Raw genomic sequence first — 14,157 nt, 5'->3', positions numbered from 1 at the left:
AATAAATAAATAACATGAGGAAATCATAGCATTTAGTATATCTTATATTTTGAATAGTTATGGAAAAAGCAAAGATAGTATGTATCAAAACAGGCAAGAGAAATGAAGGATATTGTTTATTCTTTGCATACTATTCAACAAGACATTTTTCATATAATGCTTCTTCTATTTCAGAATAATTATATCAAAAAATGTCTCTAACCTTTCAGTTATTTTCTATTTGACTTTTTAAAAATTCTGTTCTAATATATATTTGTAACCTCATAATCTGAATTTACTTGTATCTGGATTTGTTTTTCTCATTTATGTCAGTTTTATTTGGGGGGGGTCCACTTTGAAATTACAGTTTTGGTTTTTAAAAATTTATAATTAAAATTTACTTTCAAAAATTATAAAATTGTGTGTGTGAGTGATTGTGTGTAGGTGTGTGTGTGTGTGTGTGTGTGTGTGTGTGTGTGTGTGTGTATTACAGGGATGTTCCCAGTTTTTTTTAAATTGTTTTCTTTTGAAACAGAGTCTTGATAAGTTACTGAGAATCGCTATGTTGATGAGGCTAGGTGCAAACCTGTGATCCTCCTGTCTCAGTCTTCTAGGTACTGGGATTACAGACATGCATCACAAGTCCTGCTCATCAATTTTTTAAGTATATTACTGTTGAGAGTGAGGGGGAGTTTTTTTGCTTATTTGAGTCAAAATAATTATTTTTAAATTCTTGTGAGTATGACTTACTAAAATGAATCCAGTTTTGAAAAGCACATTCTACCAAGTGTTTGTGTTAAATCAAAATACACTTATATAATCTCTAGATAATTTACAATTTAAACTATGAGTAATTCTTTTCATGCTGACATTTTGATAGTGAGCGGCATGCTTTCCTGCAAATATAGCTCTAATTTCCTTTATTTCATTGTGGGTCGAGATAGAGTGGGAAGTATGAGCGACTTAAGTAATGAGCTTATAAGCAGTTTGTCATTGTCTATCCTTGCATTGAAATAATGAGAGAAAGATAGTGGTGACCCCAGCAGGCCACTTGTTGCTGTTGACTTAAGTACAAACAGTGGTGGAAGTGTTTAGCCCTTTGGGAAATTTTGTGACTGACCAAGAATGCTGGGATTATTTTGATAAGTAAGAGTAGCAATGTGGCCAGAACTCTGATCATCTCTGAGCTCTGCAGCGGGCCAAGGATGAAGGTCTGGAGTGTTTGCTCTTCCAGATGAACAGAGATAAATTCACCTAGGAAAATAAATTCAGCATTTTGGTCAACTTGCAACAAAATGGGAAAAAATTTGATCTTTTTATTTTAGATCTTGACCCAAGGAGGTGTGGGAAAGTATCTCAGCTTCTCCATTTCTGGCCCAATTTTTAGTATAGATTTGCAAACAGAGCAAACAATTAATGCACAAACATGTTTAAGAATACCACACCAAATGTCATAAATCTAAAATGAAAATTGAAACTGCATGAGGAAATAGAGCAAAGCTTTTTCTCAAGAGACTTACTAAATTGGAAGCCACAGTTTTCTTAGCATTTTTACTAAGCATGCACAGTAGTGTTAAAAATCAAGGGCTTATTGAATTGAGATGCTATTTTCTCTTCAGTTTTTCATTCTTGGGATATGATGTTCCTCTAATTATTGGGAGAATTTATGTATGCTTTTGCCAAGAACCTATCCATAAAAAGGCATATGGACCACATCATTTTGTCTTATTTTTTTCAATTAAAAAAAGCATTATTTTCTGGAATTACTTTGTGGGTGTTTTTTTTTTTTTCATGAAATGCTGTTGTATTAGACAGTTAACTAAATATTTTTATAGCTTCCCAAACTCGTAAGGAATTTGAATTGTAGTACATTTAGAACTACTTTTTTTAGACAAGTATTTATATGAAAACCCCACAGACAGCTAGGTATTTGCTTTGCTTGGTGCATTTGGAACACGGAGTATCAATACTATCTTCAAGTTAGATTGAGCGCTGTAATGTTCTGTCACTGGACATCCCAGTGCATGAGTGTTTTGCTATGCCTGGTGCCTCTGTGTTTCTTCAGTAAACACTCTGCTGTCCTTTTGTGAACATCTTCCCCATTTGGTCTTGTTGTTGATTTGCTTCTAAAAATTCTATATCAGAGATAGTTTTTTTTTTTTTTTCTGTTAAGAGTGTGACAGTAAGTACTTCTGGCTCTGTGGACCAGAGCATCCCTGTAGCAACTGCTCAACTCTGCTGATTAGCTGCCATGGACAGTAAACAAATGAATGGCTATGACTGTGATACACTAACTGCGACTTTAATTCCCCTAAACAGCTGGATTCAACCCCTGGCTCTAGCTTGCAGACCTTGGCTTTATAAAAAAACAATTATTGGTAACTTGTTTTGGAATTTGGCTACTCTAAGAGAAAACTGAAATATCATGAATATACATGTAATTTTACAAATTGAGTGTTATGCAAATTGAGTGGTTTATGTGTGCGTGGTTAGCATTATATATTAGCGTCAGCATTTATGATTTTCATTAGTACATATGATGTGGGAAAGTTACAAATGATCACTTGAATCTTAAATTATAAATTTTATTTTTATCTATTTTTGACTTATAAAATTTCCCCCCTCTCACCCTAGGGAGATTCTATACTGGCAGGTGATGATTCACCATTCTCAGATTCTGTTACCTTGGAACAAACTACTAGTCACATTGGTGGAGCCAGTGGACGTGTTAGTCTCTGGATGCAATGGGTGCTCCCCAAAATTACCATAAAGCTCTTTGCTCCAGACCCTGAAAATAAAGGCACAGGTACAGGATTCCTTTTCTACTAGAAAGATCAACTATTAAACACTCTTTTTAGAAGAAATAGTAGACTTAATGTTATTGTTGTTTATAAATAAGTAGGCATTAGGTCTAAATCAAGTGATTTCAATGAGTAGTTTTCACATTTTGAGTTCTTTGAATATTTGAAGTTTATGTGCTCATAAGTCTCTTTGAATTTCTAATACCTAAGTTTTGCTTATTGGTATTCATATTCATCCTGAAGGCCATGGGTGAATTTCCCAATCGGTCATATTGATGTATTATAACATTGTCACTAATATATTGCAAAAATCCTTAACTTATATCAGATGGAGCACTTCAAACATTAGCTAGGATTCTCCTAACTTGGAATAGATATCTTAATTGTAAGTAAGGTATTATTATTATTAATTTTGCTTATGATTGTATAGTCTCTGTATATGTCCATGATGTATATGCCATTGTAAAATGTAAAAGAGAAAATTTTAATATTGATTATGAGGGTCTGTATTTCATTAATGTTTGTTCGTTTTTCAGAAGTTTGTATGGTCAGTGAACTAGAAGATCTCAGTGCCTCCATCGATGTGCAGGATGTATATACAAAAGTGAAATGTAAAGTTGAGAGTTTCAATATTGACCACTATAGAAGCAGGTAAATGATAGTATTGAAAAAGCAATATTTTCTCTGAACAAAGTCACAATCAGAATTTTTTCTTTCAGTTTGGCTAGTTATTTATTTTTTAAAAATTACTATACTTATTCCCAAAGAGGGTTCTTAACAGATAAATTGGTTAATTTTACTGATTCATTTGTTTATGGGTATAAAGGTTGTAAGATAGCATATCTCTACATAAGTATTCACATAACCATATTAAGTGAAATAATATGCTTTTACTAATCATCCCACATAGTTAACTAAGAGTGTTATACATTTGCTAAAATTCCTGGAGCATAGTTTGTGGCTCTGGTTTTTGCTATATACTTCTATGCACTCTCTATATGAGATGGAGCTCTGCTCACATCCCATAGCACTCTGAAGACATTTTATATCACCAATCATTCATAAGCATGTGGTGGATAATCCCAAAACCAAACTGTTCCTTCTCTAGCAAATTTTCATCAAAAGCCAGAATATAGATAAAAGATTTATTTGTAATAATAAATGACAGTAAAATGTTAAGCTAAGTTTTACATAGCTCTGAATTAATTTTATCATTTTTCCCAAATAAAAATACAAATCTGTTTTCTTTCTTTGCTTTTTACTGTACCATGATGTTTTATTTTTAATTGGAATATAATTCATATCACATAAAATTAACAAATGGTTTTTAAAGCTATTTTAAATATAAAAATATTTTAAATTTCATAGCATTTTGATTTAGAAATAACCTTAAAATCTATTTCTTTCTAGATTTATGATATTTATTCATTCAATCATTTTTATCGTGTTCCTGAAGAATGATGTTTCTCTACATATAGTATACCATTGCATGTCATACAGTTTTTTGTTAACAAGTTTCTAATCCTGCATTGAAAATATTTAAATTTTATGTTTTCATATATATCATATTGCTATGCCACTAATTATCGAATTTGTCACAACTGAAAAATTGTGTCTTAATGCAAAATATTTATATATACATATGTATATGTATGTGTATATATGTGTGTGTGTATATATATATATATATATATATATATATATATTAGAACCTGTTATAATATTATCCTATCAATCATATGATAATTATTTTGGTCATAGTAATATCAAATCATTAATTGGATTTTGAGGTTTAGCTTTTTATTTCCTTTCAGCCTTACCTTATCAACATCAACATGATCTTTGCAAGTGATATGCCAATATAATATTAGAGCTGAAGTAATTTCTTAATATTAACATTATACTTTGTGAGCTTATAGCATACTGTTTTTTACTTTATAGTTAATTTTATATAAATTTAAATATTTAGGTAATTTGTTAATTCACTTAATCCAAATGTTTATTGAGTATGTATTTTGTGTCAGGCTCTATTCGGAGCATTGAGAATGCAGTGTTTAACAAAACTAGACATGAGTCCACCCTTATCATGGACCTTACATAGTCTCATAAATGAGATAGAAATTTATAACCAAATAAGTAAATATACAATTTACAGTTATAGGATAAATGTTTGAGATGAATTATCAGGTGCTAATGTAAATTGTTCTATTGATTGCATTGTTATAACCATGTTTTAGTTCAGTGTAGTGTTGTTTACTTTAGAACTATTGAAATAGTTGTATGTGTTCAATTTGTTAACTCAGAAAAATTGAAGAGAACAGATAAGGTAAACTTATGTTTTCCAGGCCAGGGGAAGGTTGGCAGTCAGGACATTTTGAAGGAATATTTCTACAGTGCAAAGAAAAATCTGTGGTGAGACTCATTTAGTAATTATGAATTTTGAAAATATATTTAAATTATTTTTGTCCTTTCATGCAATAAGACTAATGGTTATAAGAAATTTAAAGTTCAAAGTAAATTCTTTTTTAGTTCTTCTTCTAAATTGTATTATAAATTTAAAACTACTTATCTTTTTAATCTGCTCATGTTTTGTAATCATCTCTCCTTATAGCAATTAAGTAAATTTATCGAAAATGCAAAGGTAGGGTTGCTCTTATTACTATACTTATTCTTTAATGTACTTTTATATTGACCTTGGAAAAACTTTTTTTCTTTCATAAGTGAGTTTATGCTGGATTGTCCTTTATCATAAACTAAAATTAGTAATTGTGTGCTAGAAGCAATTGTTTTTTTTTTATTTATGTCTATTAACACTGCTTTTGCAGAAGGTCCAGACAGAAGCCAAACTTAACAGTGGCTCAAATGTAAACCTATGCAAACTTGAGCAGAATTAAAACCTATACTTTTTTTTTTTTTTTTTTTTTTTTTTGCTTATGGCTTTTATTGCTTTTTGTCTTTCAACCTTCTTTGCTCCTGTCCATCACCTCAAGCGTTGGGGAAGAGTGTTGGTCTTTGGGGCAATGTGGAGGTGTCTTCCTTTCCTGTACTGACAAGCTGAACAGACGCACCTTGTTGGTTCGACCCGTCAGCAAGCAGGACCCTTTCAGTAATTGCTCTGGCCTCTTTCCTTCTGTAAGAAATCATTTTAAAATTATGCTACAAAACTTCCCTTAACAGGAACCCAGAGAAGGAACTGAACTATTCAGTCAACTCTTGACTTTCATTTTCCTCTGGATCATTCACTTTGTTAAGTGAACTACGATCCATTTTTAAATCACAGTTTAGTTTTCCACTATGATCTGTTTCAGAGTTACTCACAACCTGCTTTTGTCATTTTTTAGTTTGTAAATACAAACTAATTTTACCATCACTATAAATTAATCTGTTAAATATACTATTTAGTTTAATTATGCATGTATCAAATGATCAAGATTTGACCAGTATTGCTTTTTATCATTCCTTTTGTGAATTTTGATGAGATTGCTTTTTCTTTATTTTTTTTCCTTTCTATTATGTCATTATTTTTTTCTCACAACTAATTCTAAGTACCTTATCTGGTACCCTCTTGAATCTGGACAAGTCTGTACTGCCACCGACTGAGCAAAGATGAACATCACACTGTATACCAGTTACTCTTAGAAGTTTACAACCTGCCTTTTTTAGTGGTACAACACATGTGAATATAATATGTTCTTAAGCTAATTCTTTTAAGTGATAATCTTAAAGTGAATAAAAATTATGAAACTGAAATATTAAGAGCATGTAATCACAGTGTTGACATCTATTTTTTGAGTATTTATGAAATCACTGCAAATATCTATTACTGGATATCTTCTCAGAACATGTGAACTATTTTTTTCATTTTTGTAGATTATTGAGATTTAAGATTAACATTATAAAATACTCTAAATTACTGTTATTGCACTTAATTTTAATATCATATTTCCATAATAACAAATGTGAATTTCTGATTTGATTTTGAACATTTTCTACTTCTTTCTCTTTAGTAATGGGGGAAAAATTCTCTGAAATGTGGCTTTTACATCTGTGGAAGTTCTGTTTAAATTTATTTTTATCTCTGAATTTTCATAGTGTCTATGAGAAATGTTATTGATAATTTAAAAATGTATTTAGAAAACACAATTTATTGTTGATTTCAAAATTTCTTCATCAGTTTTTTACATTTAAAAAAATTAGATACTGTTTATTAGAATTTAAGTATCAGTGCTTTGTATCTCTTTAAGTAACATTAATATTATTATTGCATGAAAAATAATATTTATCTTACCTCAATTTTACCTAGTTATATATTTTCTTTTCTTCATATTTAGGGAGCTAGGAATGTAGCAGTTTAAACAATGAAAATCTTTCCCTGATGTACCATACATTTCAAGAGTGCTTATATTCAATATACTTAAAATATTATTACTAACCAAATAATTATATATTAAAATACCTTTTACTATATCCAGTATTGAAATATTGCTTTTAATAAAGAAGTATTATGATTTAGACTATTTAGATTACCAGCAACTATCCCCTTCTCCCTGAAGTTCAGTTTAGATACTAGTTCAGACAGTGGTGCTGTAATATCGTTCAATGGGGCCACCCACCCACCCCCTTAATCCATTACTGTTTTTTTGGCCAGAAACATGATGATTGCTTCAAACTGGTGAAACTTGTTCTTGCTTTACTCTGCTTATTTTTTCTTTTGAGTGCAGAAAGCAAAATGAAAGGGGAATCATGGAATAGAAGCAATGAAAAGGTTGGGGATAATAAAAAATGTTCCTAGGGTCAATTTTGGGGAAAATAATTATATTTCACAACTATTGTCCACTTGTAGTGCTCAGGTAATTAATTTGGAAAAATTGATATATACCAATTATTTTTTCTCCCTTTCCTTCACATTAAGGTCCTGAATAAAGGCAAAATTAGTAGTAATAGCTAAATTGCATTCTCTTTTCCTCTCACAGTGTCGTCTTATAAGGCATCAATATGAAGGAAAGGAAGTAGAAGGAAAGGAGGTTTAGGAATGATAAAATAGACTCAATCTCATAGCTTTGTTATTTCTCATTTTTGTCTTGTTTATTTGAATATAGTCCCTTCTTTCTCTTCTTCCTCAGTTTAGCTCTTCTTTTAACATCACTCCTTAGATCCTAATAACTAAAAGAAGAAAGAAAACTTTCAGGTGTTGGGAATTTGAAATATACCAATACTCTAATTTTATACTGAGTAATTTGCAAAATAAGATCCTATGTACTATTAGTTGGTTCAGAAAATTTTTTTTTCAAAAAGTTCCCTGATTTCATTCAGGTCAGTCATTCTAATACTCTTAGGAATTTTTCCCCCATCTGCAGAACTGATCAGTCATATGTTTAAGAAATGTAGGGTATATTAGATCAAAATACTAAGGGCATTTCTTCTTTCAAATACTTTTTCTCTTTTTTTAATGAAATGTATATTGTGATTTCCTTTTTCTGGAACAGACAACTACAAAACTTCTAGATGGCTCTCATCAGCAGCACGGATTTCTCTCTCTGACATATACAAAAGCTGTAACCAAAAATGTTCGCCACAAGTTAACATCAAGAAATGAACGAAGAAATTTTCATAAGTTATCTGAAGGTTTAATGGATGGTTCCCCTCATTTTCTTCATGAAATTCTTCTTTCAGCACAAGCCTTTGATATTGTTCTTTGTTTTCCTTTGCTGAATGCCATTGCAAGTATATTTCAAGCAAAACTACCAAGAACGCAAAAAGAAAAAAGAAAATCTCCTGGTCAGCCCATGAGGACCCATACACTGACCTCACGCAATCTGCCTTTGATTTATATCAGTACCAGTGTAATCAGAATCTTTGTTCCAAAAACAGAAGAAATGCAGTCAACGGTTGGAGGTATGATTGTGATTTTTTATTTTTGTTCACTTTTAAAAATTTTCTTCTAGTGGCCTTATAAGTTTTTTGTGTTTCCTTTGTTTCATTATGGGCAACTGGTTGTACTTTGCAGTTTGCTTTATTTTAGAAAGTGTGAATATAGCTTATTATATAACTGAGTTTTTAGATGTTATATCAGAATACTAGGTAAGTATCTGCCCCTATTAATTACTAGAATAAGAAATATGAGATTATTTTTCCATTGAGGGTAATTGCCAGTAAGGCTTATACTTTCTTTCATTGTGTTTTATGAAACTTAAATGTTAAGTTCATCAGACCTAAGATAATTAAAATTTTGTTTAAAAATAAAATAATACTTAATGGAATGTATAAATACTATATGATTTAACTATCTACCTAATGACTGATAATAGGAAAAAAAAATTAGTTAACACCTCAAGGCTCTTATAGCTTTTCCAAGACTTTGCAGTGTCATAAAATTATCCTGTATTAAGCTGCATTGAACTGACATTCTTACTGCCTCAACCCAGGGCAGTGATTGAGACATTTTAGTTTTTCTTATGCTGTCAAAGTAATGGACAACTCTAAGGATTCTGAGAGATTATATAGCACAATGATGAATGGTATGGATACAAAACTGAGTTCAAATCCCACTTTGCCAGTTATGATTTTGACATGTTGAGTAAGCCAGTCTGTGAGCTTCATGTGTAAAATAGTAATATCAGCACCTAACTTGATAGTAGATTATATTCATAAGCTTACTTTCAAATGATGACAACATGAGACTAGATGCATAGTACCAGCCCCATTGTAAGTTCTCAGTAAATGTGTCTTTTCTTTTAAAATAGAATTTCAAAAGAATTTTACTACCACATATATTTCATTGGCCAAATATAATCAAAGAAGCATACTTAACGTTAAGAGAGGCCGAGACACTTTTTTTTTTTAACATGATGGTATACCTTTCTAGGGTGGCAATATGCTCTATTCATCTGTTTCTGCAGCCATAACAAAATACCGTAGACTAGGTAATTTATACATAATAAAAATTTATTTCTCACAGTTCTGGATGCTTGTAAGTCCAGATAAAAATACCACCTGTTGTCGGGCGTGGTAGCGCACACTTGTAATCCCTGCACTTGGGAGGCGGAGAAAGGAGGATTGCATAGGTTTGAAGCCAGCCTTGCTGACTTAAGAGACCCTGTTTCCAAATAAAAATATAAAATAAGTCTGGGTGTGTAGCCCGGAGGTAGAAGGGTTTCTAGGAACCCCAGTATCACCAAAAAAAAAAACAAAAAACAAAAAAAAAAACAACTGTTTCAGTGTTCAGTAAGGACTGCTCTGAGCTTTCAGGGTGGCACCTCATTGCTGGTTCCTTACATGACTGAAGACTTGAGAGGAAAAAGAGGTTACATTTGCTCACTGAGGCCTTTTTTTTTTATAAAAGGATGGAGCCTTCATGGCATACCTAGTTCTCAAAGACCCCACTTCTTAAAACCATCTTCTTGAGGTTTAAGTTCCAACAGATGCAGTTTGGAGGAATACATAAATTTCAAACCATAGCATATGCCCAGCTAATAATTAAGATGCTGTGAACTTAAAAGAGAGACAGGCAGTAGTCAGTGCTACGTGAAAATAGCAAAAGTCTTTTTCATCTTTTTCTTGTAGTTATCAATTTGTTGAAGAAAGCCCCAAGTGATGACATATAACAAAGGAAAAGCACCTGACTCCATTCTTTCTCTTCTCAGAATCTAGTTCTCTCTTGTTATATCTACCATCGGCAGGTGATCTTAATTAAGGAATACATTCTGTATTAAAGGATTTTTAGGAGTAATAAATCTAATTTTTATAATTGAAATTTTGTAGAGCTTTGCAATTTTTACCAACATGTCTAGAATTAAGTTAAATATGATTATGGATTCTTAATACATACTAGATCCTACTTTGTTGTGTGTGTGTGTGTGTGTGTGTGTGTGTGTGTGTGTGTGTGTATTAGTTACTGGAAATGGACCCATAGGCATTCTACCTCCAAGCTGCCACATCTCCAGCCTTTTCTAATTTTTTATTTTGAAACAGAATCTCATTAAGTTACTGAAGGTCTTCCTAAGTTGGTGAGGCTGGCCTCAAACATAGAATCCTCTTGTCCTACCCTTCTAAGTACTAGAATTACAGGCATGCACCATCACACAAGGACCTACTTTTTATATCTTACTTTTGTTAGGGTTTATCTTAAAATTCACTACTTTGAGATGTGAAATTACTATTTTATGCTATATTCTGACAGTACTGTATAGCTGCTTTTGTATGTTTACACATGAATGGTAAAGAATTGAGTCTTTATTGAACAGTTACAAGTAATCTATGTGACAAGTCTGCTAACCAGAAAAGTAAAAGCTGTGTTTTCATTTCAGAAGTTTGTATGCTTTCTTTTTCATGCTATTAAAGTATATTATATGAATATCTAATGAATTTTTAGATTACTGTATAGATGTTAGGCAAAAACCTACATTATTACACAAGATAATTCTCTCAGGACCATGGTTTGCAAGTTAGAATAACATTTTCTCACAGCCATAGAAGAGACATGGACATAAAGATCTCTAAGATCATTAAACTATCCTTCATACTTTAAAACTCAGAATGGGAAGAACCATGGAAATATAAATAATTTGACTTATTTACAGAAAGTTTGTCAGGGTGTTTTTTTTTTTTTTTTGTGTGTGTGTGTGTGTGTGTGTGTGGTGTGGTACTGAGGATGGAACCCAGGGGCTACACTCCCAGGCCTATTTTATATTTTATTTGTAAACAGGATCTCACTAAGCTGTTATGAGCCTCACTAAGTTCCTGATGCTGGCTTCGAACCTGCACAATCCTCCTGTCTCAGCCTCCCGGGAACTGGGATTACAAGCATGTGCCACCACGCCCGGCTTAAGTTTGTCAGTATTTTTAAAAAATCTGAGGTAGTTCATTAATTAAAAAAAAAAAAAGGCATGATGACACATGCCTGTAATCCTAGTACTTGGGAGGATGAGATAGGAAGATCATAGGTTCGAGGACAGCATTTTCAAAATAAAAAATAAAAAGGGCTGGGAATATAGCTCAGAGACAGAATGTTCCTGGGTTCAGTCTCTAGTACCTCTCCCTCATACACAAAAATAGCATCATGTTACAATATCTATATTTTTTCTCATAGGATAAGAATATAAGAATTTTAAAGCCGGGTGTGGTGGTGCATGCTTGTAATCCCTGTGCTTGGGAGGTGGAGATAGGAGGATCGCGCAGGTTCGAAGCCAGCTGAGCTGGCATAAGAGACCCTGTTTCAAAAATATAAAATAGGTCGCCAGGCGTGGTGGTGCACGCTTGTAATCCCTGCCCTTGGGAGGCTGAGACAGGAGGATCGCACATGTTTGAAGCCAGCCTCAGCTATTTAGTGAGGCTCTCAGCAAATTAGTGAGACCCTGTTTCACTAATAAAATAAAATATAAAAAAGGTCTGGGACTATAGCCCGAAGGTAGAAAGCCTCTGGGTTCCACCCCCAGTACCACCAAAAAAAATTAATTAATTAATTAAATAAAATGTATAAAATAGGTCTGGGAGTGTAGCCCAGAGGTAAAGGGCTTCCAGGAACCCCAGTACCACACACACACACACACACACACACACACACACACACACACACACACACAAATATATATATGAATTTTATACCTAGATAAAAATAAGAATAAAGTTATTTTCCTTTTATCTATATTTTAAAATACTAAAAATATTTTTTATAATCATCAAGTTTCCTTTTTAATAAACATATTTCTGGTTGATATCAAGCACTCGTTTTTCTAACTTGAGTAAGTTAAGCTTTTTGATCTCCTAAAAATTCCTTACTATATATATTTGTTTTTCATATAATAATTGTATAATTAATTACAGTTGATTGTAAATAATTGATATGTCCAAAGAAACAAGAAAAATGTGATATAAATGTGAACTATTGGGATAAGATAGAAATACAAGTAACATGTTCTATGAAAAAGAGCTGAGAACATAGAGAAATAGGCAAAAGAAGTAAAGCAACACATTTGATTGTGATACTTTTGTAATAACAGAAATGTTCATGATTTACAAGTGTCCTCAAATTTTCTTTGATCCAGTTAGTTTCTGCATAATAATTGTAGGTTAAATGATCCTAAATTGAGTCTTTTTTATGCTTACAATGCCTTAATTTAAGATTCCTATTATCTTTTTTCTTTTGCTGTGTTTTGACCACTGAGGTACACCTCTAACACTATAGGGTTTCTTCAAAACCACTTTTTATGACAAAATATCAATATTATTCACAAATGCAAATGTTCACTCATTTAGCACTTTCCCAATTCCCTCCCCATTCACTCGTCCTCCCTCCTCATGTTTGACTTAGTGATTGTCTTTGATAGGTTTCTGAATGTACATCATTTCTGAATGTACATTAGGGAATTTCTGTCTTCCTCCCTCCCACCCCCTCAAAGTTAGACCTCCTTATTTAAAACATCTATGGTTTCACCTCCTTCGTCTAGAGTTCTTCCTATGACCCTTTTTTTGGTAGCTTCTGCATATTAGCAAGAGCATCTGATTTCTTACTTTTTATGACTAACTAATCTCACTTAGCATAATGTTCTTCAGTTCCATCCATTTCTCTGTAAATGATGTAAGAAATTCTATACCTAGCAAGCAATTAATGCTATAGCCCCTTCCCTGATAACTTCTTATCTATTTTTTATCTCTATTAATTTCCTGATCCAGAAGTATCAGGAAGTAAAATCATACTTAAATTTTTGTATCTTATTTTACTTAGTATGTTTTCAAGGTTTATTCAGATTGTAACATAAATGACAAATCATTACTTTTTATGGCTAACCAATATTCTTTTGATTGGGTATATGCCACATTATGTTTATTCATGCATGTCTTGGATATCTGGGTCATTTCCACCTTTTGATTGTTTAGTGTTAGTGGTGCTGCTGTGAACACCAGCATGCAATCATCTGTGGGAGTTGGAGTATTCTCTGAAGAATATCATTGTGCAGGTGTGGTTCAGTCAGCTAGAGCTCAGGAAGCCCATTTCAGCTGACCCTGCAGCACTGCCTGTGCACCTGGCATGTCTGCAGTCAGAAGCCCATGATTTTACCCAGCTTTATTTTTCTGTCATGAAAAAAGCGTATTGAAACAGGTTCAGCACTTCATAGATATATTTATGTATGTGTCAAAAGGAATAGGAATCAGAGAAGAGGGAGGAAATAAAAACCAGTCTTATTTTTCTATGTATTTTTCATTTTGTTTTTTGCTTACTGTGTTTTAATAATTACCTGACAATACATAGCACATAATTTTATGGTTGATTTTAGGCTGCTATAACTAAGGAAATCCAAAATTAATTGTAACTACAGAAATATTTCCAGACTTTTTTTTTTTTTTTTTTTTTTGGTGGTACTGGGGTTCCTGGAAACCC

The 14,157-nt window shown here is 32.4% G+C and overlaps 1 protein-coding gene across 3 annotated transcripts in view; it reads left to right on the top strand.

Annotated features, from left to right (window-relative positions):
• Window positions 1-14,157, top strand: part of VPS13B (vacuolar protein sorting 13 homolog B) — a gene marked incomplete at both ends in the record, with an annotated part of 689,491 nt that overhangs the window by 333,833 nt on the left and 341,501 nt on the right. For 2 of the 3 annotated variants that reach the window (XM_080693506.1, XM_080693505.1), the window contains 4 exons: window positions 2,614-2,785; window positions 3,317-3,431; window positions 5,771-5,912; window positions 8,267-8,675. In XM_080693506.1, coding sequence (XP_080549632.1) covers window positions 2,614-2,785; window positions 3,317-3,431; window positions 5,771-5,912; window positions 8,267-8,675 — 838 coding nt within the window. Of the gene's footprint in view, window positions 1-2,613; window positions 2,786-3,316; window positions 3,432-5,125; window positions 5,193-5,770; window positions 5,913-8,266; window positions 8,676-14,157 lie in introns of all 3 variants that reach the window. The other variant, XM_080693507.1, reaches the window with a different exon arrangement.

This window comes from Muscardinus avellanarius (genome assembly GCF_963383645.1).
Source record: "Muscardinus avellanarius genome assembly, chromosome: 4".
Lineage (NCBI taxonomy): Eukaryota > Metazoa > Chordata > Mammalia > Rodentia > Gliridae > Muscardinus > Muscardinus avellanarius.
Note: the sequence above shows the minus strand (reverse complement) of the source record. Positions and strands in the feature narration are given on the sequence as shown.